The sequence below is a fragment of the Ictidomys tridecemlineatus genome, chromosome 11, assembly GCF_052094955.1.
Source record: "Ictidomys tridecemlineatus isolate mIctTri1 chromosome 11, mIctTri1.hap1, whole genome shotgun sequence".
Lineage (NCBI taxonomy): Eukaryota > Metazoa > Chordata > Mammalia > Rodentia > Sciuridae > Ictidomys > Ictidomys tridecemlineatus.
The window spans coordinates 55,287,535-55,313,703 of NC_135487.1; the positions used below are offsets into that span (position 1 = coordinate 55,287,535).

Below are 26,169 nucleotides of genomic sequence, written 5' to 3' on the forward strand. Positions count from 1 at the left end.
TGTTCATGTTCCTGTAAAACTGTATTTGTATTTATTTACATTATTGAATGTAAGACATTTACCTCATTCATTTTACCAATTCTTTCTCTTTCTATCCACATTTAAATACAGTAACAAAATGAAATCCATCACCTTATGCTGGTATTTGCCATCAGAATTGTCAAATAATTGAATTTCTATCTAAAACAGTCTTGATATAACTTTCTCATATTTTGGATATGGGAATGGGGTTGGATTACACCATGAACTTTAGGATAAACAAATGATCCACTTATAATCTAGTAAATTTATATTTTCAGTGAAATAATGTTTGCCTTTTCTGAAATAATATAGAAACTGTCAATGATATGTATGCTGTACAGTACTAAATAGTATATTTATTCGTTTATGAAATTAGGAGTGTTTGGCTAGGATTAAAGAAAGTTGAGACTTGGAGTTGTAGTTTTATCCAAGTTTTCAGTAAAATTGATTTTTTAAAAAAAACTGTTCTAAAAGTTGAAATGCCATATAGAAAAGCAGCATTTTTATAGTTTGTAGTAACTTTTTAAGATTTTATCAGAAATTTGTTTATGGCAAGTATAAGAAATTAGTACTAGAAATGGTCCAAATAATCACTGATTTTTTTTTTTTTTAGTGCAAATGACATTTTAAATTTAGAAAAAATGTCTAGTAAAGGTTGACCCATGTGATGTGACCATTTTTTATAAGTCAAAAAAACTATACTGGCAGTTTTATGGGGTAAAAAATATTCAAAATCTGTCTCCCCCAATTGTACTCTCTGGATGCAAATATATTCTTTTCTAAAGGGATTTAAAAATGGGGATTTTAAAATAGTGCCACTGACTTAAGATGCTGCAGTGAAGGAAGTTATATTTAGGATATTTTTCAGTAAACATATTCTGCACAAAGGTAGTGTTATACTGGGACACATCATTTTAACAGATGAGGTAACCAGTTGAAATAAAGTGAACACTGCCTCCACACCAAGTTTTGTTCTGTATTTGGTAGTAAAATGATCTAAAAATAAAAGTGGTTTTGTTAGAAAAAAAATGTGTTCTTATTTATTTGCTTAAATTCTGTAGGTAATTAGAGTAGTGTCTGTAGGAGGAGACTTGAAAAGATTAACAGTCTAGTCAAGGGTTTTCCTTATGTGGCCAGCCTGGAGAGAACTGTTGACCTGTGCACATTAGTTGGTTGGGGGGGAATTGTATCGATAATCAATATCAATCAACAGTAGATGCTGTTTATGGTTTTTGAAAAACTATTAATTTAGGCCAGGCACAGTGTAATCTCAGGAGGACCACAGATTCAAGGCCAGCCTGGGCAAATTAGACCCTATCTTAAGTCTATTAAAAATAAAGGGGACTCAGGATGTAGCTCAGGGTAGTTCATTCCCCAGTACTAAAAATGTTATTTAGGTGGTAACGTTAAAGCAAAAACACTAACAGAGGGGACATATATATGTATTGAGCAAGCTGTGTTACCCTTCTATATTTCCATTATGATGTTAACCATTAAAGATAGAAATGTAAACAGTAAAGGAAAAAGCCAGTACTGTAACAGTAAAAACTAATTTTTAACCTTGGAGCTGCGTCTTACAACTCAGGTTCGCACAGTATTATCAGTAAATCTAGTACTGAATTGGGTAACAGATAAAGATCCATACTGTTTGAAGATTGATGCTCTGGTTTTTTAAACTAGAATTGAGGTTTCTGTCTTTGGTCTCAAAAACTTAAGCATCTCATCCTTAGTTCTAAATCAAGTCCATATTTTGGGTTATAGTTGAATGTGGGTGTAATGGAATTGCTATTGCTACTGGAACTTTGTTTTATAAACATCCAGAATTCATTCATTCATTCATTCATTACTAAGAAGAGTGTTAGCATAGCAGAAGTAATATTTTCCTAAATGTTGTTCTTCATACTGATTAATTTTGTATCTGATAAGTGGATTTAGACATTATTAGCAAAGTAATTTAGTCCCTGTGGGAATATTATTAATATTCTCATTGTATAGTATTAGATATTTAGCATTTACAGAACTGAAAATTTGTAAAGGACTTCTTTTGGTTTGTGTTTTGCAGTACTGAGGATCAAACCCAAGACCTCCGGCATGTTAGGCAAGTACTATATCACTAACTACGTCCCCTGCCACTGACAGAACATTTTTCAATGACTATTTAATAAAGTCTTTATTAAAAAAAATACTGACATCATTTTCAAAATCTGAAGCTCATTGCTGTAGTGCACTATCACTAAAATTGGTATGATGCTTCTTGTAAAAGCTAGCTAGAAGCTGGAGCACATACCTGTAATCCCAGCAATTAAGGAGGCTGAGACAAGAGAATGCAGTTTGAGGCCAGTCTCAGCAACAGCAAGATCCTGTCTCAGAGGACAGGATTTAGTCAATGGTAAAGTGCCCCTGGGTTCAGTTCCCAGTACCTAAAAAAAAAGCTAAAGTGATTGGTACATAAGAAATTGAAGGTCTAGGATCACGGAATGTTTCAAGTGTTTACTGTTAAGTTATTCTAAACTATACTCGATTAGAATTTAATGTTCAATTATTTTAAACTGTAGTCAAAGAAGCAAAACTAGTTTTTTGTTATTTTGTGTTTTAACAGGGATGGACCTTGATTGTGTGAGACGATTAAGCAGTCTCAGTAAGGCTTTTGTCTTTGCACCTGATGCTGCAGTTTAAAGTCCACAGGCAGCTGGAAAGTGAAGATTTGTGATTGTAAGAATAAGTTGGAGCTAACCACAAGCACAAACTAAAACCTACAAGGATGGACTGAAACTAGTTAAGTCTTGTTACTTTGTCCTGCAGAAGGCTAGAATTCTTCACCGTAGAGGTCATAAGCACATACAACTGGTTCAAAATTCTGAAGAGCTGAAGTAGAATCCATGAGGAGCAGATCAACCACAATATGTATGAAAATATAGCAACTTTGGTAAGGATGTATTTTGTTCATTTTAGAAAACAGCAAAGGCATACTGTATCCACTATTAATCAGAGATATTTCACCCTAAGCATAGGCTATTTTAAAGACTAGTATACAAGCAAGCCTTTGAATTTACCTGAAAATTCTTTCTCCCAAGTTTTTACAAGCACATTGCTTGCCAAAAAAAAAAAAAAAATGAGGAAAAGGAAGCATCCCTTAATTGTTTACAGACAATATTTATTCCAACCCTTTCATGGCCTCAAAAATGAAACAGTATATTCAGGATATTCATCTGATCTGATACTTAATGAAAACTGGAGAGCTAAACATCATTATTCACCTTCCGCCAAGATGTGAATAATGAGCTGTATGTGCATAACAATGTGAAAACCCACTAATAAGTGTAAATGAAGCTTAATACCAATCTGAGCAAAAGGAAACTGGTTTTTCAGCTTCTGTCAGCTGAGAGACATGTCAATTTCCAAAGCATCATTATGTACTTAAAACCCACAACAATCAGGGAAATCAGCTTTATGTTTCCCTTTTATGAATTTTGAGAATTCTACAAAGGGCATATTGTCTCATTAGAATAATTTTTTAAGGAAATTCTAAATACCACTTAGTGGCAGCAGTATCAGCCATGTCTAAATGTTTATTTGACTGTTTTATGCCCCCAACTCAGTTTATCTAAGTTTTTAAAATCACAAGCAGAAGACAATTTTATAAACCCACATTATAAAATCTTGATTTTTGTGTGAAATTATCAAAATATATGGTGCTGTGATCTATTTTAAAATAGCATACAGCTTCATTCATTAACTGCATTAAGGAGTACATTTTGAAAATCTAATATTGTGAAAAGTTTATTTGCATTATTCTTTTTTCCACCATCATAATAGATATTGACATTTGTTTGTTCTTCACGATCAGAAGACATTTTGGAATGGACAACTTGTTTCTACTATTTCTTAAAGAAAAAGTATTAAATACAAAATCCAAGTGCAAAAGTTTTCAGTAGTCTTCCCACCTCCAGTGTACCCCAGCATAACTGTCACAGCTGTTAGGAAATTGATAAATCCCAAGCTGCAATTTACCATGTCATTTACCATGTCTTTTCTCCTCTCCAATTAGTCTGCACTTATGCAAAAATCTGCAGTATATTCCTGAAAGTATACCAGATTCCTACAAAGTGAGGGAGCCTAAGAGCAACAGTAGTCACTGCCATTTAGAGTCTTAAACCCCATAATAACCAAAGACGGGATATTTCAATCACTTGGTGTACAGCCATTCCCTAAATGTAAGTGATCAACTTCTTTTCAGCAAAGCTAGCTCTCCGGTTACCAATTCTTTTCTCAAAATTCAACAGACCCACATACGATAGTGTTTAGGTCTTTGAATTTTTAACTATGAATGTTTTTCTGCATTATAAAATGTATTTATTAAAAGGTCAATTGGTATGTATGGAAGATGCAATTTTAAAGATGTTTATCATAAAAAATTTTCTTATGGTTGATAACTTTGGATTTTTAGATCAATCATCTCTTCAATAAAGGTCTCTAAACTCATTTCAAATTACCTAAAATTCTGGAAGAAGTTTTAACTACTGGACACTAAAAAACTTGACAGATGCATTCTTGACAAATTCATCAGGACAAACTTTTTTTTAAAAATTAGCTAAGCTCTTTAATACAACATGATACTTTATGACTGTTATACATTAGTCTCCCTAATTTATTTTCATTTTTGGACCTTCAAACCATCTTGGAATAAATACAAGAAATCTTAAGTCAAAAAATGAGTAATGCATGATTTTAACATTTTGGAGATAATTAAAATCAAATATTTTCCTGTGATCAAAAAAAAATAAACAATAGGTATTGTCAATCTTCCATATGCTTCTGGACTTTAGCTTGTAACAAATATATTCTGTTAGCATATAAAATGTTTTTACCTTACTTTGAAAGCATTATATATGTAGGGCTGTCCAAAATATGTGGGTCGTCTTTTAAAATTGACACCAATGATCCACATTCCACTAAAAACAAACAAAATCATCAGACTTATATGTACTTATTAGGAAGCAAGTTTAAAAATTTGGAATTTGTTTAAAGTGCTGAGATTTAGAAGAGGACTATCTATAAGCATGCTAACCGTACCTTATCATGAACATAACAAGGACTCTTAAACTTAAGTTTGGGGGGAAAAAAATAGAAGTTCTATGAAAAGAAGATTAGTAACAAACATTTTCCATTGAAGAAAGAATTCAGGTAAAAACAAATAGCACCACAATGAATTGCACTAAGGTGCTAAAGGAGGTACCATATTCCCTGCAGAGTGAACGCTCCCTCTGAAATGTATTGCAACATATAAATGCAATTGTTTTGTTTAATGGTTACCATTTGGTTCATTCATCTACAGAAAATTGCATTCCTTCTAGTTCATTATACTGAACAAACATTCAATTTACTGAACTATACATAATGTTACATAGTTTACATTTTATGAAAACAAAGCTTGAAGGAATATTTATAAATGTCACCTTGAATATAAGATGACAAGTTTTAAAGGGCTTCAACATCTCTTAAGACATTTAATTTATGTTAATGGTCCAGGAGTGTTTTAGATATAGATATATAGATATATTTATATGCATATATATTTCAACAAGTGTAAAAAGTTTTAAAAACAAATCACAGCACTCATAGCTGCTTTACATACGAAGGTCTTAGGGTTAAGGTGTCAAACTATTACACTTATAATAAGTATATTTTTAAAAAGACTGAAAATGGCACATCAGGAAACTTGCTAAAATTCATATTAGAGGCCCATTTCTTTATCATTACTGATGTGTCAATTCAATGTGTAATTCCCTTTTCTTTGTCCCTTCATTTGTCCCTTCTATTTGGATTGACCTCTGGGGTATCTCATTGTTTTTCCTTGGTTAGATGGCATATTTTCCATGTCAGTTAAAGGTCAGGAAAGCGGCTTGGATCTTCCTTGTAGTCATCAGGTATAGTAAAGATGGAGCCATCAAATTCATCATATCGAAACTCTTGAAAAGTCACAGTGGCTGTGATCGTGGGAAACACAGGTATATCTGTGGAGAGAATAATCAATGATGACAAGTCTATACTTTATAAATTGGACAAACCTAAATATATGTCTAATTCTGAGCATGTGTGTTTGGGGGAATGGTTGGGATAATAATGATGAAGAGAACGACACTGAGATTTGAGAATTTTAAGATCCCATTTCTTCCCAATCTTAAGAACATAATGCCAGACTCCACAAATCTTTTCTTGAGGTAGAGAAATACCTTTCTACTTTGTGCATTCTGACATCTTTTCTTCAGATATAGAACATTTGTTATGTTCACTTCTTGAGCTTATTTATTTTCATTCTTACTAACTTAAGTGAAATACATTATTCACTTTTTGTTTTAACATACTGAGAACAAACATTCTATCACTTAAATATGTGAGCAAAATGTTTCATCAAAGCTGGAGTAATAACATACCACACAGCCTGACTTATAAATACAATATATTTCTGGCTGAAATTAACAGTGAAATCTAACATTAATAATGGGCAAACACAAGCTTACTTAGGGAGACCCTATCTATCCCAAAGGGTTGGAATTATAGCTCAATAGTAGAGCACCAATGAATTCAATCCTTTGTAACAAAAATAATAATTTAAAATTTTAAAAATATGGACAAGTACATTGTTAACGTCTATAATCCCAGTTACTGGGAAGGTTGGAGCAGGAGGATTACAAGTTTGAGGCCAGCATTGGCTATTAGGGAGACCGTATCCCAAAATTTACATTTCCCAAAATTTACAAAGGGTTGGAGTTATAGCTCAATGGTAGAGCACCAATGAATTCAATCCCTGGTAGCAAAAATAATAATTTAAAATTTTTTAAATATGGACAAATACACTAACTGACTTCTTAGTTTTATTCCTAATTACCAGAAACAGTAAAAATCATTAAAAAATGGGTTTTGATTCTGACAAATCATTTTACTATGAACTTAAAGAGATTTCATCTGTAATACCTGAAACTCCCTTAAAATTCTGAAATAAGTCTATACATGCTAATTCAAGCATCTGGTTAAAGACACATGAGTTAAAAAAAAAAAGTTTTCCTCTGGTACTTGGATTGGTACCAATGAGCTACATCTTCAACCCTTTTTATTTTTTATTTTGAGACAGGTCTCACTAAGCTACCCAGTTTGGGCCTCAAATTTGTATTCTCCTGCCTCACTCTCAACTCACTCAGATTACAGGTGTGCACCACAACACCTGGCAAAAGACATATAATAAATTAACTTCTACTGATATAAACCTAGTATTTTTTCTTTGCAGAAATATTCTCATGTTAAAAAAAAACTTGGACAAATAAAAATCAGTATGAGAAGAACTACGAATTTCCAGTTATTTCTGGGGAAAAAATTACTTGTGCCTACCATGTACAGATGCTGTTTTAATACATGGATCAACAAACTGAAGCTCAATGCCTGGGTTATTTTTGTAAGGTTTGTGAGCTTAATAGGATTCACATTGTTAAATTATGGGGGGGGGGAATATTCCTTGAACTGAAAATTACATGAAAGTCAAATTCAATGTTCACAAATACTGGGACACAATAGACAAATTCATTTACATATTGTCTCCAGCTGCTTTCTTTCTCTTTAACAAAAGACTTAAGTATGTGACAGAAGCCATATGGGCAGCAAAGCCAAAGTATTTATCATCTTTCAAACAAAGTATTGCTGACCCCCCTTCTCCCCCTGCCCTCCCTGGTTCCAGGCATTGGATATATATCAGTAAACAAGAAACAAAAGCCATGCATTATGGAAATTATACTCTGGTTGGAATAATCAAATAGGTAAAAATTAAGTGTGATAATTATCTACTGAAAATATTAAGCCTGGTGGGAGAACAGTGTCCCAGTGTAAGAATGGTTGTATAAGGTGATCAAAGGAAAACCTCAGTGAAAGGATCTTTCAGCAAAAAACAGATCAGAACAAACCATGCAGTTGCCAAGAGGATGAAAATTCCAAACAGAAGGAACAATAAGTTTTTAAAAAGCCCTAAAAGAAAAGTGTGTGGTTCTGGGAACAGCAGAGGTGGCTGATGTAGTTGCAGCCAACTGAATGAGGGTAGGGGAGAAATAAGTAGTCAAATTAGATGAGGTTTGCCAGACCAAGTTAAAGCCTTTGCTTTTACTCTGGATGAAATAAAAAGCAAATGGAGATTATGACCAGACTAGTAGTGTACAGTACGTTTTAGTAGATATGGTGAGAATATAAAGTGACAGGAGTAAAAGGAGAGATAGCCAGAGAGACAGGAAGAAATCCAAGATAGTACTCTACCCAAGAAGTAAGAGGAAATTTGAATCACTCTCTCAGTCATTTACTGAGACACTAATTCCAAAAAAGTCAAATCTAAGAACAGATTTAGATAAAAACTAAATTTAACAATGTGAATATCAATAATAAACAGAGAGTAGAAGAGATAAATCTGCAATGAAGTAAGGAAGTGACCTTCTTTTTAAGATCATTACAGGTTTATATGCAACTGTAACTAATAATACAGAAAGACCCCAAGTACCCTTAATCCAAAGGTAACATCTAACAAAAATACATTATGAAAAACTGGACACTGACAGGCAATACAGTAAAAGATGTTTAATATTTCCATCACCACATATTGGTCTCAAGTTAGATGTTTTTATGTTTCCTTTTTATAATCACATTCACTTTCCTCATGCCCCATGCTTTCCTTAATCCCTGACAACCACTAAACTTAATTTCTTCTTTTTTGGTACCTAGGATTGAACGCAGGGGCGCTCAACAACTGAGGCACATCCCCAGTCCTTTTTAATATTTTACTTAGAGACAGGGTCTCATTGAGTTGCTTAGCACCTCGCCATTGCTGAGGCTGGCTTTGAACTCGTGATCCTTCCTGCCTCAGCCTCCCGAGAAGCTGGGATTACAGGTGTGAGCCACTGCACAGTTTAAATTCCTCATTTCAATAAGATTTTTCACTTCAAACACTTTTTAAATAAATGGGATTATACAGTATAAGACCTATTGAGTTGTTTCATGTATTAACAGTACATTCTTTTTCTTTCTGAATAGTATTCCTTGGTATAATGAGCCATAGACATTTATAATTTTAATTTTTGGCTATTACAGATATAGCTGACATGAAATAAACATTTATGTACAGGTTTTTGTGTGAACATAATCACTTTTCTGGTAAATGTGTAAGAGTAAAACTGCTTGATTATTGTATACAGTAGTTGCAAGAGTTTTTACGAAACAGACAAAATATTTTTCAGAGTGGCTATACATACCATTTTTACATTATCATCAGTAATGTAAGAGTGACCCTGTTTCTCCACACCCTGACTCACAATGTCTGGTGTTGTTATAGTATCTTATTTTAGCCATTCTCTTAGCTGTAAGTGATATATTACCCCAGTTTTAAAATGCATATCCCAAAGACTAATGATAACCAATATTTTTCATGTGCTTATCCTCTATGTATCTTCTTTGGTAAACTGTTTCTTCTCTTCATGTCTTTTGCCCTTTTCTAATTGGCTTGTTTTGTTACTGATGAGTTTTCAGAGTTCTTGACATTCTAGATATTAATGTTTTAAAAATATTTTCTCCCACTCTGTAACCTGTTTTCTTCCTCCTACACTTTTCTGGGGAAAAAATTAACTTTTGGTAAAGTCTGATTCATTGATTATTCCTTTTATGAATCATGCTTTTAAAAAAATTAATAACTCTGCCTAAATACAGATTCCTAATAATGTGTTGTTTATTTCCTAGAAGTTTTACGTTTTTTATAGCTACAATTATTTTAGGACCAATTATCCATTTCAACTTTTGCCTAAAACAAAAGACTTAGTCACAGGTTCTTTTTTGGGGAGGGGGGGGGTTGGATATCCAGTTACTCTCCAGCATTATTTGTAGTTATTTGTAGGAAAGACTAGCTTTCCTCCTTTGAACTGCTTTTCAAAATCAGTTGGCTACATTTTATAAGGATTCCTTATTCTGCTATGTTGATCTATATGCATATCCCTCAGCTGACTTCATATGTATTGATCAACATAGTATGGTTTTGAACTATCCGTATGGTTTTGAACTATCCTCTCAGAAAAGATACTGAGTCACAGCTCTCAGTAACTCACAATGTGATATTGTTTGGAGATAAGGATCTTTGCAGAGGTAACTGTCTTAAGACTCATTAGGATGGCTTCTAATCCTTACAAAAAAGGGGAAATTAGAAAACATGCAGAGAACACTAAGTGAACATGAAGGCAGAAAATGGAATGCTTCCAAAGGACAGGGAAAACCATCATAAGACTGGGAAGAGGAGGTATGGAATAGAAACTTCATCATAGCCTTCAGAAGGAACCAACCTTGTTGACACCATGATCTTAGATTTTTAGCATCCAGAAAACTGTACAACACCAAAATTATTTTTGTTGAAGGCAGTTTGTGGTGGTTTGTTATGGCAGTCTTAGTAAAATTAATACAGCTATTCTAGTTCAAAGCTCTGACTTTCCATGTAAACTTTAGAAATAAGCTTGCTTATATTATTTCCTGTTTTTAAGTGATTATAATTGGTATTTAACTTATAATTTTGAGGTCTGTATGTTTGTTAATATGTAGAAATATGATTGACATTTTATGTTTAACCTGTATCCTATAACCCCAATAAACTTACAGCTGCTGGGTTTTTTATAGAATCTTTATAAGTTGTTCTACCTATAGAATCATGTAATTTGTTATTAGGGAAAGTTTTATTTCTTATTTTCTACTGTAAATGCCTTTTATTTACTTTCTTTCCCTAATACAATTATTTGCTTTTTATTTCTTCAAGGTCTGTAGTGCTATACCATTTCATTCCTTTTGTGAGGAATTTGGTTTTTCTTTTTTTTTTCTTTTTTCTTTTTTTTTTTAAAGAGAGAGAGAGCAAATTTTAATATTTATTTTTCAGTTATTGGCAGACACAACATCTTTGTTTGTATGTGGTGCTGAGGATCGAACCCAGGCCGCACGCATGCTAGGCGAGCGCGCTACCACTTGAGCCACATCCCCAGCCCAGGAATTTGGTTTTTCTTATCAGTCTTTCTATAAGTCTATCAATTATTTGTTTTCAAATAATGAGCACTTTGCTTCACTAATTTTTCTGTTTTCTCTGATTTCTACTCTTTATTATTTCCTTCCTCTGCTTGCTTTGGATTTATTTTGCTCTTTTCTTTTAAGTTATTGAAATAGACAAATAATTTTCAGTCTTCCTTTCCCCCCACCCCTGCTTTTGGGTACTGGGATTGAACCCTGGGACGCTCTACCATTGAGCTACATTCCCAGCCCTTTTTATTTTTTATTTTGAGACAGGGTCTCACTAAGTTCTTTAGGGTATCCCTATGTTGCTGATGCTGGCTTTGAACATAAAAAGATCCTCCTAACTCAGCCTCCCAAACTGCTGGGATTGCAAGTGCATGCCACTGCATCCGCCTCCTCTTTCTTCTTCTTCTTCTTTTTTTTTTGCTTGTTTTAAATTTTCTTTGCTTGAGCCTCCTCTTTCTTAATATGTGGATTTAGTGCTCTAACATTTCCCCCTCAGCACTGCTTTATCTATGTTCCACAATTTTACCACATTTAATTTCATTTTCATTCAAGCTCAATGCACTGTTATATTTCCCCTGAAATTTTTCCTTTAACATATAGATTACTTAAAAGACCATTTTTGAGTTTCCAACTGTTTGGAGATTCTCCTTTTTTCTGTTATTAGTTTCAAGGTCAATTCCATTATGTTCAGAATGGACTATGTATGACTCTTCTTTCATATTTTTTACTCAGGTTTCCTTTATGCATCACATAGCCTACCCTAGTATATGCTCCATGAGCACTTCAAACTAATATGAATTCTGGTGATGTTAACTGGAATGTTCCATAAATGTCTTCCTCCTGGGATGATCCTTTTATCACTATATAATGTCCTTCTCTGTGTCTGGTAATTTCCTTTGCTTTGAAATCTACTCTATTTAATTTTAATATAACCAGCTCTGATTTCCTTTGAATAGTGTTTGCATGATACATCTTTTCCCATCCTTTCACTTTTAAGCTTCCTTTAACATTACATTTTAAGTCTCTTGAAGATAGTCTTAATAGGTCTTAATTTTTGTTTTGTTTTTAGAGACAGAGTCTCACTTCATTGCCCGGGTGGGCCTTAAACTCCTGGGCTCAAGTCATCCTTCTCCTTCAGCTTCCTAAGAAGCTAGGATTACAAGCACAATGCCACTGTCCATTGCTCTGGATTCTTGGGATCTTTTATTCCCTTATTTTTTCTGGTGGTGCAGAGATTTATGCATGTTAGGCAAGCACTCTATCACTTAACTATACCCCCAAGTCCCTGGGTCATGTTTTTTGGGGGGTGGTACTAAGGATTGAACTCATGGGCACTCAAATCACTGAGCCATATCCCCAGCCCTATTTTGTATTTTATTTATAGACAAGGTCCCACTGAGTTGCTAGGCGCCTAGTCACTGCTGAGGCTGGCTTTGAACTTTCAATCTTCCTGTCTTGGCCTCCTGAGCCGCTGGGCATAGGTCACGTCCTACTTTAATGTGCATTCTTTTTTTTTTTTTTAATAGTTTCATTGATTTTTTTAAAACACTTATTTTATTTATTTGTATGTGGTGCTGAGAATCGAACCCAGGGTCTTGCACATGCAAGGCGAGTGCTCTACCACTGAGCCACAACCTCAGCCCCATCAAGTCCTACATTAGCAATTACTGTCTTTTAAATTCTCCTTAGACCACTTATTTTTAATAGTATATTAATATGTTCAGACTTAAGTTTGTCATTTTATTTTGTTTTCTGTTTATTCTGGTTTGTTTGTTTCTTTTTCTTGCCTTCCTTAAGGTACTTGACAATTATCTCTAGTGTTTTTCAGTTTCTCTCTTCATAAACCATCTTTAGTGATTGCTCTCGATTTGTATTACACACATTTAATTTATCATAGTTTCCTAGTGTCATCATTTTACCCCTTTCAAGTGAAGTAGAGAATCCTTTCCTCATTTATGTTCCTTTACCTTCTTCCATTTAGAATTTAATTGTAAATAGGAAGTAATAATACAGAGATAAAAGTAGACATCCAAACAGCTTAGCTATGGAAAGTAAGAATTAAAGCAAGAGCTGAGTAAAGTGAAGTTACAAAAAACTTTTTTAAGTTGGGTGGTTGAACTTTATAAGATTGAAAGAATTGACAGGAAAAAAGAAGTAAAAAACTAACAGGAAAAAGATGGTAGAAAGCAGGCTATGAGGTAAAGCAGAAATATGAACAACAGCACACTAAAAAAACTGGAAGAACAGATACATAGCACAAATGAAAAGATTATTTAAACTATGAAGAAGAACATCATTTTCACTGAGATAGATAGGAAAGATGGAGGAAAAGACAGGGGGACTGAGAACAGTAAGGAGAGGTCTCTTCTTATAGTCTTTTTTTCTAAAACAGGAAATAAGTCTTCTGTTTGGAATTATAAAAAGTAAGAGGGGGAAAATGAAGATTTGATTAAAAAAAAAAAGTTCAAATTTAGCCCTAAAGCAAAACAAAAAAAACAGCAAATATAAGAAAAGATCACTCATAACCAATATATAAAGTTTTGACTAATTTTGAAAACAACAATTTTAAAATTTTCTCACAATTGTAGTTTTTATCCTAAAAATAGAGCCAGAAATGGGGTTAAACAAGGAATGGGGTTAAACAAGGCTGGTTCAAGAGAAGGTCAAACAAACAAAATAAATAAATCCCTATAACTTTTTTAAAGTATAACAGCAAAAGATTATATATATACCTTGTTAAGACTGTGGATCTATGACAGACAATGCCTGAAAAAAAGTATTGCAAAGTTTTTTCCTTCTCATACAATCAAAGTCATTATTTTGCATAAAAATCTACATTGCATTATCAAGTTTGATTTAGGTTTGGAACTTATAATTAAATGTGAATGCAGGAATAGCTTCTTGGAATTTCCTTTTATTTAACCCCTGTCCTTTGTCCTTGTTTGTCACTGTTAATAGAGAGGAATCCTTTCTGGCCATGGAAAAGAGAAATGGAGTTTCAAGCTTCTGTAGAAATGCTCAGCCATCCCTTATTCAAAACTAGAAAATATAGCCTTTAGCTTTAGCTTTCAAAATCTTATCACTGATTCCTCCAAATCAGATACTGGGTTGCCAGTGCTTTTTTAATGCAAAGGACAACTGGCATAGCATTGTGAAAATCATTTTAAATTTAATTTTAATCCAAAAATATGGCTTATGTCTAAGTCTGGAAAGTTGAAATGGATAGATTTAATTTTTAGCAATGAAAACATTATCTCTGAGAGTAAAGCATTTTGAGTAATTATTATGGGATTTTTGAAAACATGGAATGAATGGGGTTGTGGCTCAGTGGTAGAGTGCCTAGCACATACGTGAGGCACTGGGCTCAATCCTCAGCATCACATAAAAAAATAGATAAAGGTATTGTGTCTATTTACAATCAAAAATTTAAAAAAAAAAACATGGAATGAAACAAGATCAAATATATCTGAGAAATTAAATAAAGACCCCATTTACTATCTAATTTTTCTCTCCCACTACAAGATATGCAAGGACAAGAACTTTTGCTTTCTCCTATCCCTGAAAGAGTATCTGTCACATAGCAAAGATTCATTAAATATTGGGTGGCTGGCTAGATGACTGGATGGCATTAAAGACTCTACCTGAAGCTTAATGTTACTTCTAGGCTTAAATTCCTAAAATGATTTAAAATGGTCTTTGTTCCATTTTCTAAGTTAGAAAAATAAAAAATGTTTAAAAAAAATGTTTCCTTTTTCTAAAGATCATTGCTTAAGATACAATTAACTTTAAACATTAGGATTGAAAAATAAAATGTGTGATTCCTTCTTTTTTGAATGATTGCTCTCTCCAAAAACATTGTTAATAAGCAAAACCTTAAGAAGTATGATGAAAATTTGGACTAACCTTCAGTCTCTCTATTTCACATTATTACTCTATATCATTAGTTATTCACTTCTTGTATGAAACATCTCTTATATTTCATTTGAATCACATAGAATTAGAACTCCCATAAGGCACTTTATATGCATGATTAATAGATTAATGTATCTAAGAAAAACTATAAAAATGTAAGCAACTAATAAATGTGCTTTCTTTTAAAACATACTTCTTATTAAATTTAAATAACTCCATATTTCAAATAGACACTAAAATTACATCCAAATTTTTTTCTTACCTAATTTTACAGGAAAGCCTGGAGGAAGCTTCATCTGAACAAATTCTCTAAGCTTGTTAAAGTGCTTGAAGGGAGCTATTACTTCTAAAACATTCAATAATCTGAAAAATAGAAGAAGAAAAAATATTTCATTGTTCAAAATATTATTTATGTTGCTCTTTTGTTGCATTTAACTACATACTTCAAACTAAGTAATACTGACTTTCAGATCTTAGGAATGAGGAAATCACACACTTTCTGCATCCTGGATTTTTAATTTTCTTTTTACTGTGCAAATTTTAAGACTTTTGTTTCTCCAGCCATAGTTTTCATACTTGTTTGATATTAGGTCCTTATTTAAATGGATTACAGACTTATTGTTTCCCTGTTGAAGTCTACAGAATTACCGACTTCTTTAATAAGTGTCTGTCAATTATGTGTGGATGGCTCTTGTGTGCTTACTATTCTTTCAGTTCTTGCCTATTTGATAAATAGTGTTTTTGTCTTTAAAGGGAAATTTCACTCATATGTTTCAGATTATCTATCTTTTCCCTCTGACTTACAATTTCACACCTCTTAGAATTCTGTATCTCACTACTCACTATATTACAATTTCTCCTTTCATTTTCTGGTTAAATGGATTTCTTTCTGGTATTTTGGGGGGTGGGGCAGGGCAGTACTGGGGATAAAATTCATTCTACTTTTGAGTACATGCCCAATCCTTTCTTTCTTCCTTTTTTTTTTTTTTTTTTTTGTTGTTGTTTTTGCTGGAGATTGAATCCAGGGCCTTGTGCGTGTGAGGCAAGCACTCTACCAACTGAATCATCTCCCCAGCCCGCTTTTTTTTATTTTATTTTGAGACAGGGTCTCACTGGCCTCGAACTTGTGATCCTCCTGCCTCAGACTCCCAAGTCACTGGGATTATAGGCATGTGCCACTCTGCCCATCTTGGGATTTCATTTTCAAGTTGTAGTATTTTTCTTTCAACAAAGGCCTATAGCTGCTATACTCCTTAAATTTTTTTGTGTCCGAGAATATCTTCAATTGCATTGTATATAAGTGACAGCTAGACATACTATCAGATTACACTATGCTTTTTTTAATAAATGACAAAAATTTGGGGGTGGAGAGATAAGACCAGGCTGACTTTACCCATTTTCTGTCTTGAGCCTCTCAATTACTTTATTAACAATTGAAGTTCAATAGTTTAATCGGATAATTTTTGTTATTGATGATTCATATATTACAGATTCAGTTCTTTGTTACAGAGAAATATTCTTCTATAATATTTTGAATATTATTTCAGCTACATTTTGAAGATTTTCTATTTAAAGGGAACACCAATGATTCTTATGTTGAATCATCTTTGTCCTCCATATCTACTGTTTTCTTTAACTCCTTTCGTGTGTTCTTACATTCATTGTAACCTCTCAAAATTTCAGTCACCTCTACTCTTTTATTGTTGTTTCTAATGTGTTTATTGGTAATAGTGTTGTTTCATGCTCAATCAATATCTCTTTAGCTTTACAATCTCCTTTTCATTTCATTCTATTCTTTCACCTCATCTTAGAGTGGTCTAGTATGTTGATTTAATGTCTTTTATATGTTTTTCCATAGTATTTACAGAAAATTTTCTTTGGTCCCTTTACCTGTGTTTAATTTCGGAATGATTTTGTTGTATGGCTTTTGAAAGTAGTATTCCTATTTTACTTTTTTTCAGGAATAGTGGTTATAACTGACATATCTTATCTCAGTAAGAAACCCAATTTCTTCACAAAACATTTCTGAAATTTGGATAGTTTCTAAAATTGATGTCATCAGAAAATTAGCTACACTTTCTTCTTCAATAGTTCATAGACTATAAAACTGATATATCATGGAGTCACTGGGTCCTAGATATAATGTATTATGGCCAACTTGTACATGTGGTTAATTCCTTCTCACATTTTTCTAAAGTTTACATATAGGACAAAAATCAGGGAGTATGCTCTATATACAGACTGTTGAAAAATATGGGTCCTACTAAGTTCTCAAAGAAAAAAATTTTTCATATATTAAGCCAGGTTTTTTGTTTTGTTTTTTGCTTTTTGATGTGTTGGATCAGACTGGAAGACAAGAAACGAGGAAGAAAAATAGCCATTCCACTTACTAAAGCTTAAAGTAACAATTCCGTCAAGAGTGGGCTGTAGGGCTTGGGGTTATGGCTCAGTGGTAGCACACTTTCCTGGTATGTGTGAGGCACTGGGTTCGATTCTCAGCACCACATATAAATAAATAAAGGTCTATCAATAACTTTAAAAATTTTTTTTTTAAAAATGGACCTGTAACTACTCACATCCCATTTCTCCAAATTAGATTTTTTTTTTTAAGAAGCATCTGGTGAGTACAGATTTAAGGATATATTCAAACAAAATGAAATATTTATAATAGTGACAAACTTAAAACAAAATGTCTACACAAAGGAAAATGATAAAAATAAATGGCAGTAAAACAATACTATGAAAATACTAAGAAAGAAGGAAAAAGAATAAGACGACAAAAATGTGATTAAGAACCCAATGCACTCACTTTAAAAGAAATAAAGGAACTCATAGAACAAAATAGTGGACAATTTCCCATTTTAATAAAAAAAACGCAAAACATAAGTCTGAACAAAAAAACACTAGTTATTAACTATAAATATGGTAAAAGAATTACCATTTTTTGGTCTATAAACATATCCTTTTAAACTTATTCATGTATTACTTTAATAACTTTTTTAAACTATTCAATAATTTGTCTGGAGAAAATAATAAAAATATTAATACTTTGTCACCAAAAAATTTCTAAAGGTTTACACATATCAAAGCAATGGCTATTTGCTTTTACATTTCAAAGACCTCAAACTCAACAATCAAATGCAAATATTATTACAGCCTTTAGGGTTTAACAGCTCTCTTTATAAACATGTATAATTAATAACAAACTTACGACTCAATCCCTAAGGGAAATTCCTGGCTCATGGCTATGGTGGCTTTAAAGGTTTTCTTACTCTCTTTGCACACCAGCTCTCTACCCAGATGCGGAGCTCTAAAATAGGAGGTTACAGGGAGAGAAAAAGAAAATATTAGGAAACTTATTCCAAATGTTTGGAATTCACTATTAATTCAATTTTTCTTACTGTCTACAGAAATAATATAATGCTAAAAGAGAATAAGATGTATAAGAAATGGGATAAGGGTAACAAAAAGAAAACAGCAAAGACTAAAAGTTCAGAAAAAACTAGACCTCAATTGCAAATTGAATATAACTGAAAAAACTAGACCTCAATTGCAAATTGAATATAACTGAATTTTAATAATCACTATTTTATGGAAGACAACCGCTAGAAAAACAATTTTTAAAAGTATTATTGCATAACTTTAAAATCCCTTACTCAATTCAGTTTACTGTCTACTACAGTCTCAGCCTTTATGAATAAGAAGTCTTAAGAAGAATAAAGAATGTAACAGAAGTGAGTCTGTATTATGTATTTGGGGAGTTCAAAACCCAATTGAGTCGAATGTATGAAAGATGATATGTCTTGAGCTCTGTAATGTTTTGAACAACCAATTAAAAAAAAAAAAAAAGAAGAAGAATAAAGAATCTATAGTTGGGCTGGGGATGTGGCTCAAGCGGTAGCGCGCTCGCCTGGCATTCGTGCAGCACGGGTTCGATCCTCAGCACTACATACCAACAAAAATGTTGTGTCCGCCGAGAACTAAAAAATAAATATTAAAAAAATTCTCTCTCTCCTCTCTCACTCTAAAAAAAAAAAAAAAGAAGAAGAATCTATAGTAAACACTGTCAAAAGACAAAAGTATACCAACTTTAGTTTAAAGATCTAATTTGCCTCCTTGGACCCCACATGCAAGCATGAGCACTCCAATGAGCCTAAAATAGAATTTGGAAGACCACTACCCACCCACTCTAATCCCAAGAAGATACAGATGCTGGCTGCTGGCCCCAGTATATCTGGACTCTTTTTGATGTGATAAGGAGGCTCCAGGAACTCCAAAGGAGGCAAAATCTGTGAAACTCCTTTTAGCCGCAGATTCAGAAACTACTGCCTTTTGTCCTAATGCACCCCTTCCTGTGGAACACAGACTAACAATCTATGTAGGTATATTTCACACCTTTTGTCTCACTAAACTATACTTGCCTCCTCTCAAATTCTGTTAATTTTTAGGAGTTTCAAAATTGGAACTTTTGAAACAAGTTTCTTCCATCTCCCTTCAAAACTGGCTTTGAATAAAATTATTTTCCCACCAATTGGACCAAATATTCATGGAACAGAGAGTATTTCGCCTAACATCTTCCTCCACTGGTGGAATCTTGTGCAGTTTGGTAACAAGCTGAGCAGAGTTTGGTTTTATAGACACAAATGTGCAAAAGAAAGCAAGACAAAAGGTAGATTGATAGTTTCAAAGCTATCTTCCTTACAGGGTTTAAACAGCGGGGACTTTCCTATTTTACATTAACTCAGGTTGCGGGGACTTTCCTATTTTACATTAACTCAGGTTGCCTGGAATTTCCTCAGTTATTTTTTCAAAGTTCAGTTTGATTAGGTGACATATACTTTTGAGTTTGTGTGATCTTCTGGAGCCTACTGTGAGAGGCTAGTTCAAACTAATGGCTCCTCATAAAATATGTTAAACACTATAGACTATTCAGACAGAAACATTATGGAGAAGATAGGAAGCCTTTTAATAAGAATGTCAAAATGATGATGGCTTGTAAGCATGGAGGTAGGTGACACTTTCTTTATCCATTCATCACTCTTTCAATACATAAATACATACTGAATACAAGTTAGGTTAACTAATATACTAAGTACTAGTAATATAATAGAAAACAAAGTTTTTTTGTTTTGTTTTGGGTTTTTTGGCAGTACTGGGGAGTTAATCCAGGGGTGCTCTATCTACCACAGTGCTACATACTCAGTCCTTTTTATTTTCATTTTTATTTATTTATTTTAGGGGAAATATCACACACAGACATACATACATATATATTTTTTTTTAAGGGATTAAATCCAGGGTGCTTAACCACATGCTCAGTCCTTTATATTTATTTTTAATTTTGAGACAAGATTTCAGTAGGTTGCTCACAGTCTCGCTAAATTGCTGAGGCTGGCTTCGAACCTTCCATCCTCATGCCTCAGCTTCCCTAGCCATTGGGATTAAAGCAGTGCATCATCACACCCCACTTTCAGTTTTCATTTGGAGACAGGGTCTTACTAAGTTGCCCAGGTGGGTCTTGACTCACCTATGAATTGCCTCAATCTATGAATTGCTGGGATTGCAGGCATGCACTACTCTTGCCTCAATCTATGAATTGCTGGGATTGCAGGCATGCACTACAATACCCAGCAGTAAAGGTCTAGTATAAGTTGAAGCAAAAAGGTAATAACAGAAGATAAGTTTGGAAAGGCAAACAGGACACAAATAATGAATTATACACCATGCTAAAGAATCAGGGCAATGACTAAACACAAAAGTTCATCATACAAAGGAAAATTTCAAATAAGAAACAACATTGTGCAGTTCCCTATATATATTTCCTTAAAACAAATACTACAGTTTTTTTGGGGGTGGGTGGGCAGTGGGGGATGCATAAATTGGCAGGAGGAATGTAGAAAGAAGGCTCTACAATCTAGAGTATACATGGTTCAGTATATTCTTCCTCATGATTTTCTAAGTTAAACACTGCTTCAAACAATATATTAATAATTATCTCTCTAAAATAAATTTTTATACCTAGTCACACATTCTGTTTTTACAAATTATTCTTTCTAAAAACCAAAGAAAACATAAAAATCCACCTACTTTCCATTTTCAGCAGATATATATTCTTCCCATGTAATAGTGTTCTGAGGAGGAGGGGTAAGGGACTGTCTTCGAACAGGCTGCCAAAATATAAAAGAGAAATAAAGAGAAGGGGAGGAAGCTGGGTGAAAAAAGAAAAATGTTAAATGTTTAAAATATAAAATTAAAACATATAGTAAACTGGGTGCTAGGGTTAGAGAGCACCTGTTAGCATACCAGAGGCCCTGGATTCTATCCCAGCACTGGAATAAAACACACACACACACACACACACACACACACAGAGTATTATTTAAAATCACCAATCTCCTTAATTTCTTCAATATAATACTTAAAGAGGTTCCTTCCAAGACCAAGTCAGTACCCTGGTGATTCAAGGTCTAATAGAAATATTACTAATATTTTTCTAATGAATACTAGTATCAAAGTAATAATACCATTCACTCAACGATTCAATCATCTAAAATGTTTCTGTGGCTCAGTGGTAGAACACAAGTTTAATTTATTTAAACATCAATTTCCCTTCAGGGCACAGTGGCACATGCCTGTAAAATCTCAGCAATTCAGGAGGCTGAGACAGGAAGATAATGCCTAGCCTCAGCAACTAAGAAAGATCTTGCATCTTTGGGAATGTACTTCTGTGGTAAAGTGTGCTAAGGTTCAATAACCAACACACACACACAAAAAAAAAACTGGAAAACAAATAATCCAATTAGAAAATGGGCAAAAGAAAGGAACACTTTGTCACTGAAAAAACATATACGGTGGAAAATAAGCACATCAAAAGAAGAATATTCAATATCCCTAGGCATTAGGAAAATACAATTACAATCACAATGAGGTAGCACTGTACACTGTCAGAATGGGTGATACCAAAAAAATATATATATACATACACACACACACACACACACACACACACACACACATACACAAAGCAAGCAAGGATCTGGAAATACTGGATGATTCATAAACTGCTGATGAAAACAGACCAGAAAACATTTTGGCAGTTTTCTTATAAAACTAAATTACCATATGACACAGCAACTTCACTCTTAGGCATTTACCCCAAAGAAATAGAGAATTATATTCACACAAAAACCTACACGTAAAATCAGCATACTACAGTAATGCAGCCACATCAATATTTACGGCAGCTCAATTCACAGTAGTTATGGAACCAATTAAGTGCCCTTCAACAGAAAAATGGATAAAGAAAATATGGTATATACACCTTGCACTATTACTCAGTCAAAAAGAAGAATGAAATTATAGTATTTGCCATAAAGGATAAATCTGGAGACAATAATGCTAAGTGAAAAAAAGTTAATCCCGAAGAACCAAAGGCTGACTGTTCTCTCTGATAAGTGGATGCTAACATACAATAAAGGGTGGGAGAAGGGAAGAATGGAAGTTCACTGGATTAGACAAAGGGAATGAAGAGAAGGGAGGAGGGATGGAAATATGAAAGACAGTAGAATGAATTGGACATAACTTTCCCATGTTCATATATAAATACACAACTAGTTTATTTATATCATGTATATCATGTATTTATATCATGTACAACCACAAGAATGGGAAATTACACTTCACATATGTATAGTTATGTCAAAATACATTTTACTGTCATGTATAACTAAAAAAAACAACAAATGAAAAATGAAAAAAACTACATGTGAATATTTATAGCAGCTTAATTCATAATAGCCAAAAAATTGAAAACAGCCCAGATATTCAACAGCTGAATGGTTAAATAAACTGTGGTACTCATTGCTGAGTACCATCCTAGTCAAAAACTCACCAAATGTTTCATCTTTTGTAGAAATTGACAGATTGAATTTAAATATGCATAAAGAACTACAACTGGGCACTGGTAGCACAGGCCTATAATCTCAGTGACTTTGGAAGGCTGAGACAGAAAATTCCAGGTTAGCACCTGCAACTCAGTGAGACTGTGTCTCAAAATAAAATTTAAGAAGGGCTGGGGATGTAGCTCTGAAGTAGAACAAGTACCATGCTACTCAGCAATGACAACAACAAACTATTGATACAACTTGGATAAATTACCAGGGAATTATATTAAGTGGAAGGCAAAGGCAATTTCAAAAGGTTACCTATTAGGATATGATTCCATTTACAGAACATCCTTAAATTAACAACCTTAAAAAAAGGAGGAACAGATTAGTGGTTGACAGGAGTAAGGGACAGTGAGAGGAAAAGTGAGCAGGAGGTATGACTATAAAAAGAGGAATATGAGGGATCCTGTAGTAATAGAAATATTCTATGTCTTGACTATGAATTCCAACATCCTGGTTGAAATCTTATACTACTATTTTGCTAGATGTTACCATTAGAGGAAACTGGGTGGAGCATACACAAATCTCTATATTACTTCTTATACTTATATGTACAATTATCTTAAAATACAAAGCTTGGTTACTAGGCCACAAAACTGACCAAATTTTATTGCTCTATTATGTATATGTATAAATATGTAAGGATTTCCACTTTCATGAATAATTATAACACACCAATAAAAACAAAAATAATGTAATCTAAACAAAAACCAAACACAAAGCAAAAGCTTGGGACTGGGCATGTAATGGCACAGACTTGCCTGGCATGCATAAGGCCCTAGGTTAGCACTAGGACCACCAAAAACAATAACAACAACAAAAAAAAGTACAATGTTTAATTTTTTAAAAATTAAAAAAATCCAAACAAGCTTTTGTGTAGCAATTGATTTATCTATAGATTCAACACTAACCTAGCCAAAAGCTCACCAAATGTTTCATCTTTTGTAGAAATTGACAGACTGAATTTAAATGCGCATAAAGCACTACAGCTGGGCACTAGTAGCACAGGCCTTTAATCTCAGTGACTTTGGAAGGCTGAGACAGAAATTTCCAGGTTAGCACCTGCAACTCAGTGAGACTGTGTCTCAAAATAAAATTTAAAAAGGACTGGGGATGTAGCTATGAAGTAGAACAATTCTGATTTAATCCCTGTACTACACAAGCACACACCAAAAAAAAAAAAAAAAACCCAAAAAGTTCATGGTGCTATGGAACTGTTTAATTTCTGATTAGCAGTTTGAAATTTAGTTGATACAAATCATAATAAGGGCTGGGCATGCAGGGGTAAAGGTAAAGCATTTAGGCTTAGGCGAAACATGTGCCCAGTGATTCAATCCACAGCACTGCTACACAAATAAATAAATAAGCATAAATGAGACCATCAGAAACAACTGGTAAATGACCTATTAATTGCGCTTCCGTAATAATCTTGTTGCATATAATCATCCCAAAATGGTTTGTTGCCAATATTAAACAAAAGTAGCAATAATTACAACAAAATTTATTTATTAGAAGAACTCCTCATGAAATTTAAGCCACAAATTTGAAGAGTCATGGTCTTTTCTGTCTGGTCAACAATGGGAGAGGGTGGTAGCTTTGTCAAAGACTATTCCCTCTATTTATCTTTATTTCTATCTCCTGAGCATATATGCATTGCCTACTAATCAAGAGATCAATAAATGAATGAAAAGAGGCTCTAATTCAAGGCAAGAAGAAAAATGAGGAGCAAAAGCAGGATCTGGCAGGAAGGAGAAAGATTCACACTAAACTGGCATCATCACAACTTTAACTTAAACACTCTATATATAGAACTCAAACTAAAGTTGACTCACTCACTACATGAACCTACTAAACATTAAAATATTTTCCTGGCATATACATACAGTATTAGCTGGAACTTGGCATACTATTCTGGAAAATTTGTCCATCTGTAACAATACCATAGGAGAAGAACTAAATATTCAAGGAATTCAAGTCTTCTTGTAATATCTTTTAATCCTCTTATGAGTGTGACTCCATTTACACTACAACCTAACATTCATGCATAGAAATGTTAACACAACACATACAACCTTGAAACTATTGTTTCATAAAGTAATAATGTCTTATCATGTATGATGAGGTCTGACTTTTTTCTATCACTTCTTAGTCACTGATTTTTAAAAAAAGTCAGAATGGTCCACTAAATAAATATCATAACATTAGTAAAGGAGTCCCTATCCTGCAGTTTTAAGAACAGTACTATTTAAATGTAATTAAATATTAATACTTGGGGAATCTTGAGTGTCTCTAAGAATTTTTTTGTAATATTCTATAATTACTTGTAAATCTAATATTTTCAAAATAAAAAAATTTCAGAATCCATCCAATTCTTCTTATTAGGCTATAAGATGATCAGTTACTATATTTCATGTATCTTTTTATTTCCTAATTTTCCCTCCCCTTTCTTTACCGTCACATGACTGTATATACATGCTTTCAATAAACAGATGCTGAATAAAATTTGTGAGATAGTATAGGCTACTGATGACTTCATAAAGTGGATGGCAGATTTGGGTGAATCAGAAGACTATATGTAAGGGAAAATGGAATAAAATTTAACACTGAGTTTAATGCTTACAAAATGATTTTATCTTCTTATTAAAGAATCAAGGACCAAGTACAGACTCAGGAAAACACCAAAGGTCACCTTCTTTCCTTTTCTTTTTCATGCTAATAACATAAAAAAATGAAGACTCACAAAAAAATAAAAGGTAATACATAATGAACAAAACCTGTGAGTATATTTACGTAAATGCAAGGAATGAAGTCTATCCCCTCTCTCCTTAGAAAACTACAAATTAGAAGTAGTAAAAATTATACCTCAAAATTCTGTTCCATTATGTTTCCACCTTTGCTCAAACTCTCCATGATGGCCTTATTTCGAAGGATATCCTCTTCACTGAGATGTTCTCTTCTTTTCCTTGATTCTAAAACAAGTCCATTCACCAGATAAAAGTCTGCCAAAAAGTTTCCTACTCTTTCCTAAAACAAAATCAAATATTCCAAAATAATAAAACTTAAAATAAATTTGTCTTATATTCAAAGTTTCACATATTATACATATTTTTCCATATGTACAATTTGTAGGTGAAAATGAATATTCCTTTAGTATAAATTATACTATTAAATTAAAAATGTTTTAAATTATGCATTTCTATTTTATAAAGGAAAATTTTAA

The 26,169-nt window shown here is 33.2% G+C and overlaps 1 protein-coding gene across 4 annotated transcripts in view; it reads right to left on the reverse strand.

Annotated features, from left to right (window-relative positions):
* Nucleotides 1-3,154: 3,154 nt before the first annotated feature.
* Ankrd13c (ankyrin repeat domain 13C) overlaps nucleotides 3,155-26,169 on the reverse strand; it is a 77,305-nt gene continuing 54,290 nt past the window's right edge. For 3 of the 4 annotated variants that reach the window (XM_021731062.3, XM_005332346.5, XM_078026492.1), the window contains 5 exons: nucleotides 25,812-25,973; nucleotides 21,091-21,170; nucleotides 18,215-18,313; nucleotides 15,266-15,366; nucleotides 3,155-6,035 (listed from right to left, as the gene is read on the reverse strand). In XM_021731062.3, the coding sequence (XP_021586737.1) occupies nucleotides 5,905-6,035; nucleotides 15,266-15,366; nucleotides 18,215-18,313; nucleotides 21,091-21,170; nucleotides 25,812-25,973 (573 nt within the window). In that variant the 3' untranslated portion in view covers nucleotides 3,155-5,904. Of the gene's footprint in view, nucleotides 6,036-13,823; nucleotides 13,858-15,265; nucleotides 15,367-18,214; nucleotides 18,314-21,090; nucleotides 21,171-25,811; nucleotides 25,974-26,169 lie in introns of all 4 variants that reach the window. The other variant, XM_040288849.2, reaches the window with a different exon arrangement.